We start from the raw sequence: 22,684 nt of genomic DNA, 5'->3' as shown, positions 1-22,684 counted from the left end.
AAAATAACAATGAATTTGCTTTTCTATCTGTTTAAAATTCATAAAATAGTCCTTGAATTACATGATAAGCTAACACAAATGGACAATGACCTCAGATTTTTACTTTCGGCCAGAAGGAAGATCATTCACATGTATTTCTCCTTTTGCCTTCTTTGTTGAATTGCTTGAGTGCAAAGAATATAAACAATTTGATCTAATCTAATTTTAGAGTTAACATTATTTACCAGATTGGGAAGGTCATGTTGGTGCTAGTACGTAATTAACATATGAAGCAATAGGTAGAGTACTAAGGATAAAAACAAAGGACAGAGTGGTAACCTTGTTTTAAAACATAGAATTTTTTATATATGGTCACTGAATTTATAAATTGCTATCATCTATAGAACTTGAATTAATCTCATTTTCTAATTCTTCTATTGTGTTCTTGATATTACAAGTCTTCCCCTGCTAGTCAACTGATCATTTGCATATTACACTTCAACAATTCTTGATTTGGGGACAGATAGAGAGTTTGGGAGGCTTTGCCTGTTAGTGTAGTAAACACATATGTGGAACTTGGGATTTCAGTGTTGAATTATTTGAGATCAGCTGCGGGTACAGGACCCACATGCCAAAGTAGGACTCAAGACATGTTTGTTGAACCAGATTTATTCTCAGAAATTTCTAGTGCTTAAAACATAACCTTAAAAAGTTATACATGTGAAGTATCCATAATAATATGTTTTACACAACAAATATAGAATGCTTTTCAAACTTATAACAATCCTCTGCATTTTTAGTTTTCAAATTGATCCACTATCCATCATCTTTTCTAGGTTTTCCAAATATGCAATCAGAACAGTCACAAGTTTGTAAAGATACAATTATACACATATTATAAAAATACACAAAAGTTCAAAGCACTTTTGTGAAAGCCATTTAAAAATATGTTGATATATTTCTAAATCAGATTTTATTGTGTTAGGTTAGCAAGATTAACTTATTCTAAAATTAATCTCCAATCTTTTGCTTTAAAATAATGAAATAATGTTTGTTCTTCATTGCCCAGTTGTAGAACTTGGGCTTTTTTGTTCTGCATATAGATTGAGGCAGGTGCTTGAAATGTGTTTCAATTTTTCAACTTTGTTCTTTTATAACAGATGAGTTATTCTATACAAATATTTCATGATATTGTGAGGAAGCAGTGCACTCTGGAGAAAAGAGTTTAGAGTTAAGCTGTAATAAAATAAGATAGACGTTGTGTCTTTGAAATATGTCATTAGAAATGTGAAGAAAAACCAATTTGTTTAGAAATTTGTAGAGAATCTTATACATTAGGGTCCTCTGTCTTATGTTTATATTAACTATGATTATGATGAATAGAGAAGTTACAGTAAAAAAAGGAAACTAAGATGAAAGGAGTAATGGCATATATTTTAAATTCTTTTGTTAAACTGGAGATACATGGAAGTATTCTGACTTAAAACAGTATTCTCAGGGGAGACTCTAAACATTTATATATGTACCAAGAATTATAAAGTGTTCTGAATGCTTTCTTCAGCTTCTCCGAAGAAAGAGAAAACCTATTTGAGAAAAGATTTATATGCTAGTGAATTATAATCTCAACTCTTTTTTTTAGTCTTCCAGCTATTTATTTATTTATTTATTTAATTTTATTATGTTATGTTAACCACCATATATCATTAGTTTTTTTTTTTGACATTAAGAATTTATTTAGGTTGTAATATTTTCACATTGTTTTTAATCATTTGTAATGTTCTGAGTAACACATTTAAACATTTTTTTAAAGACATGAGATAATGGTGTGTTTTTTTGTTTTTTGTTTTTTAAGTACAACCACAACTATAAAGTAGAGGAACTTAAGAAGACAAAGACCAAATCTGCTCATACACAAGATGGGGCAATCTAATACACAACACAACATGAATCTTTCCAAACAAGTTTGCTAAGAAACAGCTCCCATGTTTAGTGTTAAAAATAAAGCAATCTTCTCATTAGGAAAATCAAGACATCATTTGACTAATAAAGCCTATTCTTCCCCCAGTTTTACACTTGCTTGTCTTCATTTAGAAACTGTAAATTCAGGAGAAAAGAACAGTTTTGTTATGGTATAAAAATCTTAGGAGCAACAAATTACAAATATTCAATTTTTTAACAAACAAAAATGTTTGCCTTCCCAAAATGTAAACATCCAGTAAATACAACAAACATAATATTCCAGCTATAGAAACACCAGTAATTCACTTATGAAAGAGGTGTATTTGGTGGTAACATTTTTGTTTAATACAAAAGCACTTTACCAAAAGAGTCTGACCATTATTATCTAAAGTCTTCGCCCTCACCCAGTTTCCTTATCTGAGTAGAAACTCATCAATTTCTATAGAATTTTGGCTATAGGACCAGGCCAAGGAAAGGTCTGAAATATCTAAGAGTCATTTGTCTGGAGAAAAGTGTTTTCTTGAGACTTGGAGGCAGTTAGTTATTCATCACTTTGCGCTTAAAAGCATTCCTCAGTGAACTTCTTCCTTACAGCCTTTAGAATAAAGCACAGGATCTCGGCTCCCGGAAGGGGTTGCTTCCAGCTGGAACACCTACCAGCAAGGCATCCTTGCAGGCATTCTGCATGCAGTACTGTTGAAGCTCTGCAGCTGCCTGCGAGACCTTGATCCTCTCCAAGCCGGCCTCCAGCTTGAGCTGCTCCACCAGGCGCTGCAGGGCGTTCACGCTGGCCCCGGAAGACAAGGCGGCGGCGCTGGGCTCCGAAGGCCATACATCATTAGTTTTTGACGTAGTGTTCCATGATTCATTGTTTGCATATAACACCCAGTGCTCCATTCAATATATTCCCTCCTTAATACCCATCACCAGGCTAACCCATCCCCCCCACCTCCCCTCTAGAACCCTCAGTTTGTTTCTCAGAGTCCATAGTCTCTCATGGTTCGTCTCCTGAGATATGTGGTGATATTTGCCTTTTACCACCTACCTTAACCCATATACAGCATACCTCAATACAAAGGCCATTGTTATCAACTCAAATCAATCATGCAAATGCTCTATATGTTACAGAAAAGCAAAAACAGAAACAAAAAAAACAAAATGCACATTTTTGAAATTAGGAGTATAAACTCGATTTTAAGAGCTTAGAATATAAAGGAATAGGAGTCCAGTTCTATTATTTAAGAGCTGTAGTACCTAGAAAAGTTGCTGAACTTCTCTAAATCTCGTATATCTTGTTTATAAAATACATTATGTGTGTCGTGAGGACACTTTGCATAAAGCCCGGTTCAGAGCAAGAATTCATTAAATGTTAATGGTTAGTCAACCAAATGCATTGTAAATAGTTTGAAAAATTAGTAATTAGTCTAATGTCTAATTTTTCTACATATGTACTTAAAATATCTTATTTTTAATTTACATATCTTTTTATTTTAAATTGATGCAGTTGATAAACAAGAGGCATTTATATAGAATTCCTCAATAGGATAAACGTGAGTGATGCACCAAATACTTTGGCCTGTGCAGTTTGTTTAGCCAGTTACTATTTCTGTGCTTTAATGATTCTAAATGCTAATTCCCTAAAATCATTTAGCTATTTTTTAATGATGATAGCAGCACACTGATAAGCTAACTTAATATAGGTCAACTGGCTTGGGTTTGAATATTTTCTATTTTTAAAATATGTTTTTAAACAATAAAGCAAAATAAGCATATGGCAAAAATGGAAAGTGTATACAAAGACAAATACGTAATCTTTCCTCTCCTGATTTTCAACTGTTTTCCTATAGCGGTAACTATTATTAGTATCTATGTATAACTCAAAAAATATATATAGATACATACTTACCTAAGTCTATAAATATTATCTTTTTGCATAAATAATATAATAAAATTTAAGTTTTTAACACAGTCCCTTGAATATATTAAGCATTTAATAAACTATTGTTGAATTGCTTTTTCATAATCTTGCCTGATTTTTCCCAAGAAAGACATTGGATATATATTTATTAACCTACTTTTTTGAAATAGCATAAGTGGTCTGTCATTTGAGATATTAGAGCATAAGTAAATATGGTTTATTAAGTAAAGAAAATAATGACAAATAATTTCACTATCTTGATTTATTTCAAGAGTTTATTGTATAACATCTTGGTTGGGCGATTTTTTCTGAAAGTAATATCAGTTATGTATGCTCCTGTACTGGCAGCAAACCACTGCTGACACATCTTTAATGCAAACATTATCCATTACAGAGCAGAGCTAAAATAGAAAAATGTGTAATTGGTTTTCCAGCAGACCAAGATCATTAACGTGAAACACACTTGAATAAGCTTTGCTGGAAAGGTTTCATGCTACTGGATGTTGATCAAAGGCAAAAGATCACTGGAAATGGTAGAATGAGTGTGAAGGAAAGTGGAAAATAGCTAAAGTTGCTTAAGCATGCTAAAAAACTAACTTAAAAAAAAAGGCAACAGATCGCTTCACTTTCAGCCATAGTATTGACTAACTTTTCTTTATGCTTTTTGGTTAAAGAAGAAAGAAAAGAGATTTATTTTTATTGGTTAGGTATTTTATATCTCAATGTAAAATAAATATATGGCTAATTTACATAAACACAATGCTTCTTTTATTTTCTTTTATTTGTTTAAGGATTTTACTTATTTATTTGAGAGGGAGAGTAAGAGAATCTCAAGCAGACTCAGGGTGAGCCAGGACACTGACCCAGGGCTCATTCTCATGACCTTGAGAGCATAAACTGAGCCAAAATCAAGAGTCTGTTGCTTAATTGACTGAGCCACCCAGGCGCCCCCACAATGCTTCTTTTAATTTTATTTCCTAGACTATTGCCCATGAGAATGAAGGCAATGACCATGTAATTTCTATGAAATTTGAATAGTTGAGTCATTTCAATAGTATTATTTTTGGACTTTATAATTTGACAGTCATGTACTAATGCAGATTTACTATTTTTTAAAATAGACACATCATTAAATACATTAAATAGAATTAATGAAAACTATAGCCATATATAAATTTCATATTTTCATAATGTTGTTTTACCAAGAACTCAAGTAAAATTAATGTAATGATTATAATATAGATGCAGAGTGTGCTAGATAACATTTACATTTTGCACTTTAGATGTAGGAAACTTGGTAAGCAGAAAGACTAAAAGAAAATTCATGGAAAAGCAAACCTTCTCATTACAGTGACCTTAAAATATACATTTCTCAAAAGGAAAAATAATTATTTCTCATTTTTAAGGAAAAGCAATTTTTTTTTAATGGGATAGCATACCAATTCAGTATGAAATTATAACCAACTAAGGAAGAAAGCTTCTTCCCGGTAATGATGATAATTCTGTACTTTAACTCTGTAAAACTTTCCGATTTATGTATCTCACATATATTTTCTTATTTCATTTACATTAAACCTGGTGTCTTAAAATATGAATGATGTAAGTTGAAAAGAAATTGGGACTCACAATCTAGAAATGACTTCACTCAATCTAACTCTTAAAAGAAATAATATTTTATTTACTCCTTAACCCGAGTCAACTTAGAATATTTGATACTTACAAACTGAATTAAGTTTGCAAAAAATATTTAAAATCAAAATTAAACTTATATGATACTGAGGTATTAAATATGTTTGCAAATTCTTTGACCCTCCACCCATATATAAGTGAAATCTTTTTCTACTTCTCTGATATAAGAACTGATTTAGGCCTCAAGGCAGTCATACCATAAACCCAGGAGATTAGTGAGTATTCCTTTTGTTTAATGCAACAGATTATAAATTGACTCATAAAAAAACTCATAATTTTGTTTAAGGAATATATACCAGCTTGTACTGAGAAGCACAGAATGAGTCCACAATTTAAAGAGGCAATTTGATGCCTAAACTTCCATGGTCAGAGACAGGCTGGAAAATCTATAGTCCTGAAAATATGGCCTATGTTTTATGGAAAAGTAAGAATGACTCAGAAAGGGGACCCCAGGCCCCAAAAGAGAGAGAGACAAGAGCCATGCTGAACAACTCATAGAAAGTAGTTTTAAGCTTTATTTAAAGAACTGGCAATATGTGTCTGATTGATTTCAGAATCACCATGGACTAGTGATTGTTATGTGCCTTCCTTCTTTAATTTTTTTTTTCCATTTTGGACCACTATGTTTATTGTGTAGAATGAAGATAAGTCTCCTCTTTAATTCAGAGGTTTCCAGATGAAGAATAACTATACTCTAGCAGCAGTACTCAAGAAAAATACTGGAGGGATCAGAAAAAAGATGGTGGAGGAGTACGGGGCCCTATTTCAACTGGTCCCCTGAACTGAGCTGGATATCTACCGGACCATTCTGAACACCCACAAAATCAGCCTGAGATGTAAGAAGATATTTCTGGATCTCTACAAACAGAATATCTCCATGGGTTAGTCTCGAGGTATGAAGTGGGGAGCTGCCATTCTGCAGGCAGATATTGGAAGATAAACAGAAGGGGAAGGGATCCAACATGAACTTGTGCCAGGAAGGTGAGATAATACCTGAGTGCAAACTCCTCCCATGCTGGGCACCGGGCACAGACTCACAGACCAGTAGCCATGGGGAAAGGACTTTAGGGCAGTCCCCCAGACAGAAACCTGAAGCTATGGGTGCACGGTGTGAACCGGGGGTGGCTTGTGGTTTTAAAAGCACAAAGGGCAGAGATGTGCCCGGTCCTGGGAGCGACAGCTGGGAGTGCTGCTGTAGGGCACACAACCCAGGAGACTGCGGTTTTTAGCAGCACAGACAGAAACGGAGACCATGAGGCCTGGAGAGGTCAGTGAAGAGCAGACTGCGAACTCTCTGTTCTGAGACAGAAGTTTGGATGTGGTCACTTCTGCTCTGAATCTCTGAGGAGACACAGAAAGCCACCAGGGAAAGCCGCCAGAGAACAAAAGCCCCCCAAAACCAGTTTTCACTGAGCCCATGCCCTGCCCCTGCAGGGGGCAGGGCAACTTTGCTCAAACAAAGTTGCCTGAGTAACAGCATAGCAGGCCCCTCCCCTAGAAGACAGGCTGGAAGAACAAGAGGACGACAACCCTAATGTCCCTATAAAACAGGTACAAATTGCTTGGGTTGTGGTTAATACTTTGGACTCCGTACATTCCCTCAACCACCCCTCAACAGAATGACTAAGAGGAGGAACCCCAACAAAGAAAAGAATCAGAGACTGTGGCCTCTGCCACAGAACTATTAGATATGGATATAACCAAGATGTCAGAAACAGACTTCGGAGTCACAATTATGAAGTCGATATCTAGGCTTGAGAAAAATATTAACAACAATATAGAATCTCTAAGGGCAGAAATGAGATCTAATCAGGCCGAATTTAAAAATGCTATGAATGAAATGAAGTATAAATGGGATACTCTGACTGCCAGGGTAAACGAGGCGAAAGAATGAATTAGTGAGCTAGAAGATAAGATGATAGAAAAGAAAGACACCAAAGCGTCATGGAAAAAACAGATTAAAGCCCAAGGGATCAAACTGAGAGAGATTAATAACTCAATGAAATGTTCCAATATCGGAATTATTGGGATCCCTGAGGGGATGGAGAGAGAGGTCTAGAAAATACATTTGAGCAAATCATAGCTGAGAACTTCCCTAATCTGGGAAAAGAAACAAGCATTCATGTCCAAGAGGCAGAGAGGACCCATCCCAAGATCAATGAGAACAGACCGCTGCCACAACACGTAATAGTGCAATTCACAAATCTTAGATCCAAGGAAACAATCTTTTTTTTTTTTTAAGATTTTTATTTATTTATTTGACAGAGAGAGAGCCAGCGAGAGAGGGAACACAAGCGGGTGGAGTGGGAGAAGGAGAAGCAGGCTTTCCGCGGAGCAGGGAGCCTGATGCGGGGATTGATCCCAGGACCCTGGGATCATGACCTGAGTCAAAGGCAGACACTTAACACCTGAGCCACCCAGATACCCCCCAAGGAAATAATCTTGAAAGCAGTGAGGGGGAAGAGATTTCTTACGGAGAGAGGGAGGAACATCGGAATATTGTCAGACCTGTCCACAGAGACCTGGCAAGCCAGAAAGGGCTGGCAAGACATATTCAGGGTACTAAATGAGAAGAACAAGCAGCCAAGGACACTTTATCCAGCAAGGCTGTCATTCAGAATGGTTGGAGAGACAAGGAGCTTCCAAGATAGGCAGAAACTGAAAGAATATGTGACCACGAAGCCGGCCTGCAAGAAATATTAAGGGGGGTTCTATAAAAGGAGAAAGACCCCAAGAATGATATAGAATAGAAACTTACAGAGACAATCTATAAAAACAGGATGTCACAGGCAACATGATGACAATAAATTCCTATCTTTCAATAATCACTCTCAATGTGAACGGCCTAAATGCTCCTATGAAATGGCACAGGGTTGAAGATCGGATAAAAATGATGCAGACTGAACCTAAGGTACATCAGATTGAAAGTGAGGGGATGGAGAACTATTTTTCATGTCAACGGACCTCAAAAGAAAGCTGGGGTAGCAATTCTCATATCAGACAAATTAGATTTTAAGCTAAAGACTAGTAAGAGATACAGAAGGACACTATATCATTCTTAAAGGGTCTATCCAACAAGAGGATTAACAATTATAAATATTTATGCCCCCAATATGCGAGCAGCGAACTACATAAGCCAACTGCTATCCAAAATAAAGAAACATATTGATAATAATATGTTAGTAGTAGGAGACCTTAACACTCCACTTTCAGCAATAGACAGATCATCTAAGCAGAAAATCAACAAAGAAACAAGAGCTTTGAATGACACACTGGACCAGATGGACTTCATAGATATATACAGAACATTCCATCTTAAAACAATAGAATACTCATACTTCTCTAATGCACACGGAACTTTCTCCAGAATAGACCACATACTGGGTCACAAATTGGGTCTCAACTGATACCAAAAGATTGAGATTATTTCCTGCATATTCTCAGACCACAGTCCTTTGAAACTGGAACTCAATCACAAGAAAAAATTTAGAAGAAATTCAAACACTTGGAAGCTAAAGACCATCCTGCTTAAGAATGTTTGGGCCAACCAGAAAAACAAAGAAGAACTTAAAGAATTCATGTAAACCAGTGAGAATGAAAACACATCAGTCCAAAGCCTATGGGATACTGCAAAGGCAGTCCTAAGGGGGAAATACATAGCCATCCAAGCCTCACTCAAAGAAACAGAAAAATCCCGAATTCACCAACTAACTTTACACCTTAAGGAACTGGAGAAACAACAACAAATAAAGCCTAAGCCAAGAAAGGAGAAGAGAAATAATTAAAATTAAAGCAGAGATCAGTGAATTAGAAACCAGAAACACAGTAGAGCAGATCAATGAAACTAGAAGCTGGTTCTTTGAAAGAATTAAGATCAATCAACTACTGGCCAGACTTATCCAAAATAAAAGAGAAAGGACCCAAATTAATAAAATTATGAATGAAAGGGGAGCAATCACGACTAACACCAAGGAAATAAAATCAATTATTAGAAATAATTATCAACAACTATATGCCAATAAATTAAGCAACCTGGAAGAAAGGGATGCCTTTCTGGAAACCTATAAACTACCAAGACTGCAGGAAGAATTAACAATCTGAATAGACCAATAATCAGTAACGAGATTGAAGCAGTGATCAAAAACCTCCCAAAAAACAAGAGTCCAGGGCCTGATGGATTCCCAGGGGAATTTTACCAAACATTTAAAGAAGAAATAATACCTATTCTCCTGAAACTGATTCAAAAAATATGAACAGGATAACTTCCAAATTCATTCTATGAGGCCAGCATTACCTTGATCCCAAAACCAGGCAAAGACCCCAAAAAAGGAGAATTACAGACGAATATCCCTGATGAATATGAATGCTAAAATTCTCAACAAGATCCTAGCTAATAGGATCCAATAATACATTAAAAGGATTATCCATCACGACCAGGTGGGAATTATTCCTGGGATGCAAGGGCGGTTCAAAATTTGCAAATTAATCAATGTGATAGAACACATTAATAAGAGAAGAGACAAGAACCATATGATCCTCTCAATTGATGCAGAAAAAGCATTTGACAAAATACAGCATACTTTCCCGATAAATCTCTTCAGAGTGTAGGGATAGAGGGAACATTCCTCAATTTCATAAAAACCATCTATGAAAAGCCCACTGCGAATATCATTCTCAATGGGGAAAAGCTGAGAGCTTTTCCCTTGAGATCAGGAACATGACAAGGATGTTCACTCTTGCCACTATTGTTCAACATAGTACTAGAAGTCCTAGCCTCAGCACTCAGACAACAGAAAGAAATAAAAGGTATTCAAATTGGCAAAGAAGAACTCAAACTCTCTCTCTTTGCAGATGACATGATACTTCATGTGGAAAACCCAAAAGACTCCACCCCCAAATTACTAGAACTCATACAGCAATTCAGTAATGTGGCAGGATACAAAATCAATTCACAGAAATCAGTTGCTTTCTTATACACTAACAATGTAAGTGTAGAAAGAGAAATTAGGGAATCGATTCCATTTACAATAGCACAAAAAACATAAGATACCTTGGAATAAACCCAACCAAAGAGGTAAAGGATCCATACTCTAGAAAATACAGAGCACTTATGAAAGAAATTGAAGGCGCAAAAGGATGGAAAAAGATTCCATGCTCATGGATTGGAAGAAAAAACAGTTAAATTGTCTATGCTGCCCAAAGCAATCTATACTTTCAACGCCATCACGATCAAAATACCAATGGCATTTTTCAAAGTGCTGGAACAAACAATCCTAAAATTTGTATGGAATCAGAAAAGACCCTGAATTGCCAAGGAAATGTTGAAAAAGAAAAACAAAGCTGGGGGCATTACATTCCCTGATTTCGAGCTATATTACAAGGCTGTGATCACCAAGACAGCATGGTACTGGCACAAAAACAGACACATAGATTAATGGAACAGAATAGAGAGCCTAGATGTGGACCCTCAACTCTATGGTCAAATAATTTTCAACAAAGCAGGAAAAGAAAATATTATCCATGGATAATGGATCCAATGGAAAAGAGTCTCTTCAACAAATGGTGCTGGGAAAATTGGACAGCTATATACAGAAGAATGAAACTCGACCATCCTCTAACACCATACACAAAGATAAACTCAAAATGGATGAAAGACCTCAATGTGAGACAGGAATCCATCAAAATCCTAGAGGAGAACATAGGCAGTAACCTCTTTGATATTGGCCACAGCAACTTCTTTCAAAACACGTCTCCAAAGGCAAGGGAAACAAAAGCGAAAATGAACTTTTGGGACTTCATCAAGATAAAAACTTCTGCACAGCAAAGGAAACAGTCAACAAAACAAAGAGGCAACCAATGGAATGGGAGAAGATATTTGCAAATGACACTACAGATAAAGGGCGGATATCCAAGATCTATAAAGAACTTCTCAAACTCAACACCCAAAAAACAAATAATCAAGTCAAAAAATGGGTAGAAGACTTGAACAGACACTTCTCCAGAGAAGACATATGAATGGCTGTCGGACACATGAAAAAATGTTCAACATCAATAGCCATCAGAGAAATACAAATCAAAACTATTTTGAGATAGCACCTTACACCAGTTACAATGGCAAAAATTGACAAGGCAGGAAACAATGAATGTTGGAGAGGATGTGGAAAAAGGGGAGCTCTCTTACACTGTTGGTGGGAATACAAGTTGGTACAGTCGCTTTGGAAAACAGTATGAAGGTTCCTCAAAAAATTAAAATTAGAGCTACCTTATGACGCAGCAATTGCCCTACTGGATATTTACCCCAAAGATGTAGTGAAAAGAAGGGGCACATGCACCCCAATGTTCATAGCAGCAATGTCCACTGTGGAAGGAGCCGAGATGCCCTTCAGCAGAGGAATGGATAAAGAAGATGTGGTCCATATATACAATGGACTATTACTCAGCCATCAGAAAGGATGAATACCCAACTTTTACATCAACATGGATGGGACTGGAAGAGATGATGCTAAGTGAAATAAGTCAAGCAGAGAAAGTCAATTATCATATGGTTTCACTTACTTGTGGAACGTAAGGAATAGCATGGAGGACATTAGGAGAAGGAAGGGAAAAATGAGGGGGGGGAATCGGAGGGAGAGATGAACCATGAGAGACTATGTACTACGGGAAACAAACTGAGGGTCCTAGAGGGGAGGGGGGTGGGGGGATGGGTTAGCCTGGTGATGGGTATTAAGGAGGACATGTACTGCATGGAGCACTGAGTGTTATACGCAAACAATGAATCACGAACACTACATCAAAATCTAATGATGTACTGCATGGTGACTAACATAACATAATAAAATAAAAAAAAATACTCGAGGTACACATTTACCTTATTTAGATCCTGGAACTTGAGCCTAAATCTGATACTGAATAGACAAGATGTTGGGGAGTCTTAAAAGGGAGTGAATGAATCTTGCATATGAAGGAAATATAAATAACATGTGGCGAGCCAGAGGATTTTAGTGGCTTTAGACATGCACACAAATTCTTTGAGATTCCTACCTTTAAAGAGTGATGTCGCATTTTCATCCTCCTGGATCCATGCAAATCTTATTAACTCGCATTGAATGAATAGATTACCACAGAAGTGATGGTGCATGGCTTGAAAGTCTATGTCATCAAAGACAGTGGTCCTTCTTCCTGACTCTCTTTCTCTTTGGGGTTGCTTACTCTTGGAACCTAGCCATCATGTTATGAGTAAACCAAGCAAATGGATGAAAATGTCTTGTGTAAGTACTCTAGGCACAGGCCCAGTGAAGCTGTCAGCAACAGGCAGAATCAACTACCAGGCATGTGAGTGGCTGAATCTTTAGTTACTTCCATCTTCAACCTCTTCTGCACTGCAGCTCTTACCATATGGACCATAGAAAAACTATCCTTATCAAGTCCTGCCCAAATTGCAGATTGGTGAACAAAACATATTTTATAGTTGTTTTAAGCTACTCCATTCTGGGATGATTTTCAATGCAGTAATAGATAACTGGAACATGTATCTAAAATTGTTGAATGAGGACAGAATGAGATCATTTAATTATTCAATATGTGTTGAGCAGCTACCATGGAAGTAGTCTCAGAATTGAGCCTGAAAATAGTTTACAGTCCACATGATTTAAAACAATCCTTTGAAAGTTTTATATTTTCTCATTTCAGGTTTCCTAAGACCCCTATAATAAAAATGCTTCATAATAATGTCCAATTATTTTTTTAATGCAAAAGTATATAAGAAACAAGTCACCACAATAAAATGTAGTTCACTCTATAAGAGTACTTAGAAGGCCATACCTAGAAATTCAGCTCTGAATTTCCATATGTGCATTCATGTACATTGATTGTAGAGTTCAGTGATCACGTATGTGCATTTGTCTTCCAGAAAACTCAGAACATTGTTGAAAAGCACCTGTAACTCAATAAGAATAGTGATATTTCAGAAAATCAGCAAGAGGAGAAGCTGGGCAATTCTGGGTTTTTCAAAGCTGCTTTCCATCGTGTGCAATCCATCAGAGAGACTTCATATGCAATATTAATTCAGAGATGAAGGATACAGCTTAGGAAGCAGCTATGCATAGTTAGACTTCCTATTTTACCCCATCCCAATGCTGAATTTCATATTAGAGTTCTGAGGCAAAAGTAATTAAAACATCAATGGAAATAGGCCTACGTACAGATCCTTGTGTCTTCTAATGACAGGCACCTCTCATAATTACCCTCCCTCCAATACTAACTGCAGCTTTTCAGGTCTATGATATCTGCTCTGGTACTATAAAAACCACTGCAGCAGGAGGTTTGTTAGGAACTCTATCCCAAAGGAAATTGCTCTCACAGGATCAATATAGAGCATGTACATTTGTTGACTTTCCTCATAATACCCAACATTCATTATCCTCTCCCAGATCCAGTTCCCTTGTAAATTACTCACTTCTTTTCAAAAGTTCTACATTGTTGTAGAGTTTAAGCATATTAGTATATGCTGGGTCACAGTCTTTCTTAATAGAATAGCATTATTTCCTTTGAATGTTGGTCCATTAGGTGGAGCATAAATTCTATATTCCCCTTAGCCCCCATCATGTGGATTTGTTTGTTTTTCCATTAAGATTTCACCTCATGTATTATACCACTCTGCTATTAGCTGAATACATGTTTAAGAATGTTATGTCTTCTTTGAGAATTTGTCTCTATTATTATATAGTATCTGCCCATACTTATCCTTGATAGTCTTCCCTGTTCCTGAAGTCTAATTTATTTGAAATAAATATAGCTACTCCAGCTGTTTTTGGTTAGTGTTTGAATGACATATATTTCTTTATCCCATTGCCTTTAATTTATAAAGGTCTTCATACTTAAAATGAGGCTTCATGTGAACATAATTGGTTTAGTTCGGATCTGACAATTTCTGTATTTTAACTGTGTTTAGACCATTAACATTGAAAGTTATTGATATAGTTGGATTATAAATCTATCTTTTTGCTTGTTTCCTATTTGTTGTATTTGTTCTTTATTTCTTTTTTCTTTCTCCACCTTTCCTTGTTTCAATTGAGATTTTTCTATTATTTGCTTTTATCTCCTCAACTGACTTAATATTTATAACTTTTAACTTTTTTAGTAGGTGCCTTAGGGTTTAAAATATGGATTTTTAAATAATCCGAATCCATCTGCAAATACTTCTATACTTCTTTAAGTGTAGTGTAGAGATATTATCACTACTTATTCCCAATTCCTTCCTCTTATCCCTGGTACCATTGTTGTCATACATTCAGTTTACATATGAATGACCAATACTTTGTTATTATTACTTGACATGGTTTATCATTTAGAAAATTAACAATAAGAAATAAAAGGGAGTGTTTTACTTTCATTTATTCCATTGTGATTTTTATTATTGTCAGGTTTCTGACCTATACCATATTTTTTCTTACTGAAGAATTTCCTTTAACATTTCTTACAGAGTAAGTCTATAAGCAGTAATTTCCCTCATTATTGTTTGCTTGAGCAGCTCTTTTTTTTTTCATTTTTGAAGGATATTTTTTTCTGAGTGTAAAATTCTGAGTTAAGATTTTTTTCCCTTCTTTTAACAACTTAAAGTTGTCACTTGATTGCCTCTTTTGCTTCTATGGTTTTTAATGAAAAGTCTGCTGTAATTCTTGTTCTGTTGCCTTTGTAAGTACATGACCACTGCCACCTGCCATCTGCCTTCAAGATTTTCTCTTTACCTTTTGCATTTCTGCAGCTCAAACATGCTGTGTCAAGGTGGGCTTTGTTTGTTTGTCTTTCTGGTATTTATCCTATTTGAATTCTCAAAACATCTTGGATTGGCCTGCAAGATACATGCTTCACTGCTCTCCCTCCTGTAGATTAAGACTTTTAACGTACAGGGGAGATAGGGGCAAAGGATGCTAACAGGTCCCTGCAGTAGCTGACATTTTCTTACCTGAGTCAGTGCTTCAGGGGTATTCTCTCCCATCTTCCCCAAGAAAGCTTGATGGGTTTCCTAGAGGAGATGCTTGAAATAAGGAGACAGCAAATATGAGTGGTCTATAGACTTCTCACTTTCATGCTAGCCCACACTATGCCTTCATCAATGCATTGAAATTTATAATTTCACCTTCCTACTGACTTTTATGGTGTCCAGTGGCACATTCTGCAAGAAATCTAGGGCATGGGTTCTGTTTTACACTGCAGGCACCTGGCATTCTATTTTTCAATTTCAGATTGGTTGTTTGCCTTATGACCTCTATTCTTAGAAGAATTCAAAAAAATGTGTTAACTTGGAATATAGATCCAGCATTTTTTTTTTTTTTGGTTGCATGGGAGATGACATCCATCCAGCTCTCCACATCTTTGAGTTGAAGTTAAAAGTCCAAAGGTAAATATTTTAATAAATGCAGAGATCAAATAAATTAAAAGAAAAATACTAAAGTAATTTGAAAAATAAAAATTCAAGAGTACAAAATCATCATCTAATATAATCTAAGGTCTTCTAAATTTGCGTCTTTGTGCTGTGACTTGAGCTTGCCAAACTTTCAGTGCTGTAAATTGAGTATCATCATGGCAGTTTATCAGGAGTATGCTCAATAATGGAACAAAAAAAGAAAAGTAGACAGTGTCCTCTGAAGTGGAAACTTGGAAAACAGTGGGGGAGTATGAAGAATTTAGTCATTAGGGTCAAGCTGAGAAGAAAGAACTACCTAAAGATGCTACACAGAGGACAGTTTGACTTTGCAGAAAGGTTCAAGAAACTTATCTAATAGAGAATCCTGAAGAACAGAATGTATTTCAATACAGAAATTTTATGCAGATTTTATTTACTTCTTTTCCCTGTTTCATGGGTTTGGTTTTTTGAGTTCTAGAAGGTTTTAAGCTAATCAGTGACATTTTTGTTTTATCTTTGATATAGTACTCAACTTCTGTTGACAGTACTTGCTACTGGTTTTCTGATGTGGCTCAATATCAATTGGCAGAATTTCTAAAATCTTTATGTGCAAACCACTCTATTTTTTTAAAAGATTTTATTTATTCATTTGACAGAGAGAGAGACACAGCAGGAGAGGGAACACAAGCAGGGGGAGTGGGAGAGGGAGAAGCAGGCTTCCCACTGAGCAGGAAGCCTGATGCGGGGCTCAATCCCACGACCTTGGGATCATGACCTGAGCTGAAGGCAGATGCTTAATGACTGAGCCACCCAGGTGCCACCAAACCACTCTATTTTGATATTGAATGATATTGAATTGATTTCCTGAAGTGTTTTTAGGTAGAAGTCTTTAAACTTTTAACAGTATTTTCATAGACTGAGAAGAAAGGGGAAAAAAAAAAATCACAAGAGTCAATTCTATCATGTCTTGGTTGTAATACTTCTTTGGCCAGTCTGTAATCTGCTGAAGAGGCCTAGTGATTCCTCTTAACAAGCTTCCATTTTCTGAGGTATTAATTAGCTACAAAGATAGGGGTTAAGAAATCAAAGATAGTAAAATCATAATGACTTGGAATCATGTGTGCTAAGTCAAGGAGTACATTAAATGGTAATATGTAAATTCAGTTAAATGATGAGTCAACTAATCTTGCCACTGTTACAAAACTAACACCTCAACCTATTTATTTAATCTGCAGAAGATTTTACCTTACTATTCTGTCTTAGTGATACATTTAGGAGATCCATGGAAGTAATACCATCAGTCACTCTGTAGTAGAAAAAAGACTTTTAAGAAAAAGTTTTATTGGTATGAAAAAGCATTACTTAGGGGGAAAAAAAAAGAGTGTTGTGTTCAAACAATTTCTAGCAACTCTATAATCGTATATTAAAAGTTTCTTTTCTATTAGAATTATTAGAGCTTTTAATATACCAGTGGGCATTGTCAAATTATAAGTGTAAGAAATATGAAGAATAAATATAAAGAGTTATATGTTTCATGGGCAAAATGCATTTTTGATCATTATTGATTATGGCTATTCACGGGCACTTTGCACATATGGAAATAAATCTTTTGATCTGCTTTCAACATAATCTTGCTTCTCCTTTTTTCTTCCTTATCATCAAGATTAATAATTACCTAAAATAATGTATTATTTGGAATAGAGAACAAAGGGATGTGTATTAACTTTCCTATGATAATTTGGTTACTGAGAAGGGATTTTTCTGCTTCAGAGTTCTTGTAATTGAAGATTCTATCTAGAAATTTAAATTCTGATTTAAATCTAAAGATAATTGGTGATCTTTTGCTTAAGATCTCAAACTCTGCCAGTATTACCAAATATCTGATCATCTGTTGTCAACTGTTTTCTAGCAGATAGAATTCTTTTTTTTTTTTAAAGATTTTATTTATTTATTTGAGAGAGAATGAGAGATAGAGAGCACGAGAGGGAAGAGGGTCACAGGGAGAAGCAGACTCCCTGCCGAGCAGAGAGCCTGATGCGGGACTCGATCCCGGGACTCCAGGATCATGACCTGAGCTGAAGGCAGTCGCTTAACCAACTGAGCCACCCAGGCGCCCTAGCAGATAGTATTCTTTTAAGGGATGATCTTTGACTACTCTCCGTGTCCTTACCGGCACTCTAGAAGAGATTGTGGACTAGGATTCTGGAAAGTAAAGGATACAATTTGAAACATCTCAGAAGAGTTCTCACCTTCTTGGAATGTCATTTAGCCTGGTGTGGATAAAGGCCACACGGTCTGACAAAAATGATCTCAGAGATGGAGTGAGATCTGGTTTGTTTCCTGAGAGATGGTCACTTTTGGGATCTATCCCCAGCAAATATAAGCAAGGAATATTAAATGAAGTGTAAGGTTTGCTACCCCTGAACAATAAACTGTGGGATGGGGGTGGGGAAAGAAAATACTGACAAAATACCTTGATCAAACACAAAAAAGTTAATTCAGAAAACATACGAAGCATTTGGAAATTTTAATTGTACACAATAATTGCTTGAACTTGTATGTTTTTTATTGCTTTCCAGAGTCATTAAAATGAACAGAAATTGTATACATGTAATTTTTAAGCATATGTTACAATGTTGATACCTCAACTGAAATCACTTTATAAGTGTGCTAATTTGTAGATACTAGAGCAAACCATTCATTTATTTTACCTTTTTAACATGCTTAATGCTAACAAGAAGATTGCAAAAATAAATAATCTATCTGAAATATCTGCATGTTTATACCCAAGCAATAATTATAAGCTAAATTTTGAAAATAATTTTACCAATGTAGAGCATATATTAGAGAGTTAGAGAATAGTTTTTTTTTTCTGTTAATGCATTGAAGTTTTTCAATAACATTTCTTGTTAACTGGTTATATTTTAGAGAAATGATTTTGACAAGCGTATTAATTAGTTTTAAGTTTGACAGTTTGAAATACCTTTTTTTAAAATACTTTTTAAAGTATCCTAACATGAGTTCTAATTATCACAGGGATTAAACCATACCTAAATTTCCCCCTCAGTATTTGGCACCATGTTATTTTGTATTCTGTAAGTTCTAGGACATACATTGTAAAAAACCCAGAGTAGTCGCTTAAGTTAAACAATAGGCTGAGCCTTGTCTCTGCCACATAAATACAGTTTAAGAATTTAAAAATTAATTATTATTTAAAATTTGAATAATAGCTGTCTCAGAGGGACTTTGGCAGATTAAATATTTTTTTTAAATGCCTAGAAAACAGCTTGGTACATAGGCAAAAAAAGGTTTTTTTTTTAAGATTTATTTATTTATTTGAGAGAGAGAGAGTGAAAGAGAGAGTGGGGGGAGGGGAAGAGGGAGAGAATCTCAGGCAGACTCCCCATTGAGCACAGAGCCAACTTGGGGCTAGATCTCATGACCCATGAAATCATGACCTGAGCCAAAAACACGAGTCTGACGCTTAACCAGCTGAGTCACCCAGGAGCCCTTAGGTACAAAAAGTTTTTATTTAATTTCCTTCAAAGCTGTTATTGCATATTAAACTATACTCCTAAGAAATTCCCTATCTTTTTGCCTTCATATTCCCGACCACTTTTTACTCACTCTTCTTTTTACTGGTTCATTCACAAATTATTTCTTGAGCATTATTTGAAGCTCTAGGCATATAATAATGAATGGTAAATACAAGTGTAAGCTTGTTATAGGTCAGATTGTGATCTGAGATAAGGGGGGAAAGGCTGTGAAGGGAATAGTTGAGGGCAAGGGCAATAAACAAATGCTAGGATTTGAGACAAGAACATGGCAATGCAAACGGGGAAGCTGAGGAGTGTAGCTGGAGCAAAATGAGTGGAAGAGAGTCTAACAGGACAACAGGGAGCTGGGGCTATGCCCTTTAAAGCCCATAATCATTTAGCAAATACCAACCCCGTACATATTGTTGTACTTCTCAGAGTACAAGCGTATGAGGTAGGCTCTCACTGGGTATGAGAGGATGACAAAAAAACTTGTAATGATCATGGAAGGCACTAGGTGCTTTGATAGAGGAACTAAGGAATGAAAGCAAAGGGTATGCATGGGGGAATTGAAAGAATAGTTCATGGATTGAAAAAGTGGCTTAAATTGAGATATAAAGAAAGAATGAAAATTATTCAGGTGAACTGCTTGAAAGAAGGTTCTACAGAAAGGGTGGTAGTCAGTCAAAAGGAATGCCCCTCATGAAATCAAGGAATTACTGAGTTGAAAAATGCAGTTTGGCTCAGGCACAGAGGAGTTCTTCAGGCACTTTTTGACTCAAGGTTGCTGTCAACATGGTTTTGTAAATAAATGTCGGGGAGAATAAGTAAATAAATAAATAAATGGGAATAATTTTTTCCCACTGCATTGTTACAGTATTAAGTTCTTTTCTTCCAGAGATTGCCTCACTCCAATACTTCATGCCAAATTTATGTCATAGTAGTTTGATTAACTTGTCTTGTCACCAGTCCTTAGATATGTAACCCACTGTCTGCCGAATTTTGATATGGGAAAGTTGTATGTAATCTGAAGTTGCAGCATTTTCTCTGACTATAAACTGATTTATGAGTTAAAGGCAAATTTTAATCACTCTTGTTATATGTTTGAGAGGGAGTTTTCAAGGACATTAGCAAGAGGTGTTTTACTGGTCTATATATGTCACGTGGTGGAATGCTGTTATGAAGGAACTTTTTCTGTACATTTCATATTCACATGATGTCAAAACAAATGTTCAGTGTTCATAAATAAGCGCAGAAGATATATTCCCTCCACACACCAGTTTATGGCACTTGATTTCTTAAGCATCCACCAAATAAGACAGATGACATAATATAGAAATGTGAAAAACTTCTTTTCTTTTAGGGTGAACTTTGACCATTTGGGAATAGAAGACTGGAGGAATCCAGGCAGATAAATTCTCTCTTTCTTTCCCCGTCTATCCTTGGGTAGATTGCCTGGAGAAATCATGGACCCAGGAATAGTCTCTTGTTGTAGCTTATTCCAGGATGCCCATTATGGCTGAGCTGTTAAACCAGCCAAGCAGCTCCCTATGTTTCTTTTGTGGCTCATTGTCAAACAGCCACTATAGTAACTCATCACTTGTATCTTGTGGGGCATCATTTCCTCTCTCACTTTTCTATTCACTCACTCTCACTGCCTTGTGATTGTACCTCTCATAAAAAGAATCACTAATTAATAACCTCATATCAAACTTTTCTTTATTGGCAAGCCAGGCTATGAAATTTTACACTAGAGATTATTCTAAAAAGAAGACATTCAGGATCAAATTTTTGAGTTTTACTTTCCACTTGTCTAAAAATAATAGATACCACATTACAATATATGTAACCTCAACCCTTTACCTATGGTCAATCTGGATGAGGTGTAGGTGAAGGGAAGATACTGGGAGATTAAATAACGCCAGCAGTGAAGCAGTATGAGCGCAATGGTAGCTCTCACACTAATGGAGAATGTGTAAAAGAAAAGGATGGGTTCAAAATTTTTGGCAGACTCTGAAGGTCAGAGGCTTCTCTTCCATATCTAGGGAACAACTTTATTTTCCTCAGTCAGAACTGTTCCTATGATCTGATTTTAAGGATGGTCAACATAAACTGACTATCTTTATCAGGTAACCTGTGTAAAAGTTAGGGTCCTGACGGGAGATGAGTGGAACTTGGACACATAGAATAGGGGCAATTGGCTGAGACTGAAGGTCTTGAACACTAATTCTCCTGCATCCTACCACCTAGTAGGATTAAAATGTTAATTTCAATTAACATAAAATGTTAATTTTAATTTAATCTTCTTCCTTATTGTAAAAGGAAAGCCTCCCCTTCAGTGGATACCATGTAATGTCCTCATATGAAGGAGTACCTCACAAAGCAATAATGCTTTTTCTCCTCAGAACACACCCACATAACAACAGCTTGATAACAGAATAAAATCTAAGTACAATGTGGAAGCAAATTTCTGATCTAGAAATGAATGACTACATATTAAAGGAATTATATGGCTTGGTTAATATGTATTGATAAAATTTGGGAACATGTACTGATAAAATCTGGGAACATGTACTTATAAAATTTGGGAACATAAAGAGTGGTACATTTTAATGAATTAGGCTAAAGTGGTATAGGATATAAAGCCAGATAGAGGAAAATTCACTGATGTGAAGGTATGTTACTTATAATACGATTCAGTGTTTTGGCAAGGATCCTAAAAACTGGTTATAGTTTTCTGGAGTGGTTCCTTGAAGCCTGAAATCAAAGTTGGTTTATTTTTATTTTTTTTAAGATTTTATTTATTTGTCAGAGGGAGAGAGAGAGAGTGAGAGAGAGAGAGAGCACACAAGTAGGGGAGCGGCAGGCAGGGGGAGAAGCAGGTTCCCTGCTAAGCAGGGAGTCCAATGCGGGACTTGATCCCAGGATCCTGGAATCATGACCTGAACTGAAGGCAGATGCTTGACCACCCGAGCCACCCAGGCGCCCCTCAAAGTTGGTTTAAACAATGCAGCTGATATGCTAGAAATATCTTGCTATAAGTTTTGTAAAGGTTGATGGAAATATTGGACCTGGCTATCTTTCTCAAGGGTGGGCTCAGAAGATGCTTCTTATTTTACAGAAATAAAAAATTCTCTGGTGAGACTGACTCTATTATCTTAAAGATAATCAAACTTGGATTGATTGTAGGGGATTTTT

General features: G+C 36.0%; 1 protein-coding gene across 1 annotated transcript; it reads right to left on the bottom strand.

Moving 5' to 3' along the window:
• Window positions 1–1,984: 1,984 nt before the first annotated feature.
• Window positions 1,985–2,763, bottom strand: LOC118356752 (guanine nucleotide-binding protein G(I)/G(S)/G(O) subunit gamma-10-like; the record flags this gene model as incomplete). Its single annotated transcript, XM_035726353.1, has 1 exon — window positions 1,985–2,763. A coding segment is annotated over one exon (228 nt), but the record flags the coding sequence as incomplete, so codon positions are not given.
• Between the last annotated feature and the right edge of the window lie 19,921 nt (window positions 2,764–22,684).

The sequence above is a fragment of the Zalophus californianus genome, chromosome 2, assembly GCF_009762305.2.
Source record: "Zalophus californianus isolate mZalCal1 chromosome 2, mZalCal1.pri.v2, whole genome shotgun sequence".
NCBI lineage: Eukaryota > Metazoa > Chordata > Mammalia > Carnivora > Otariidae > Zalophus > Zalophus californianus.
This window is presented reverse-complemented; position numbering and strand designations above follow the sequence as displayed.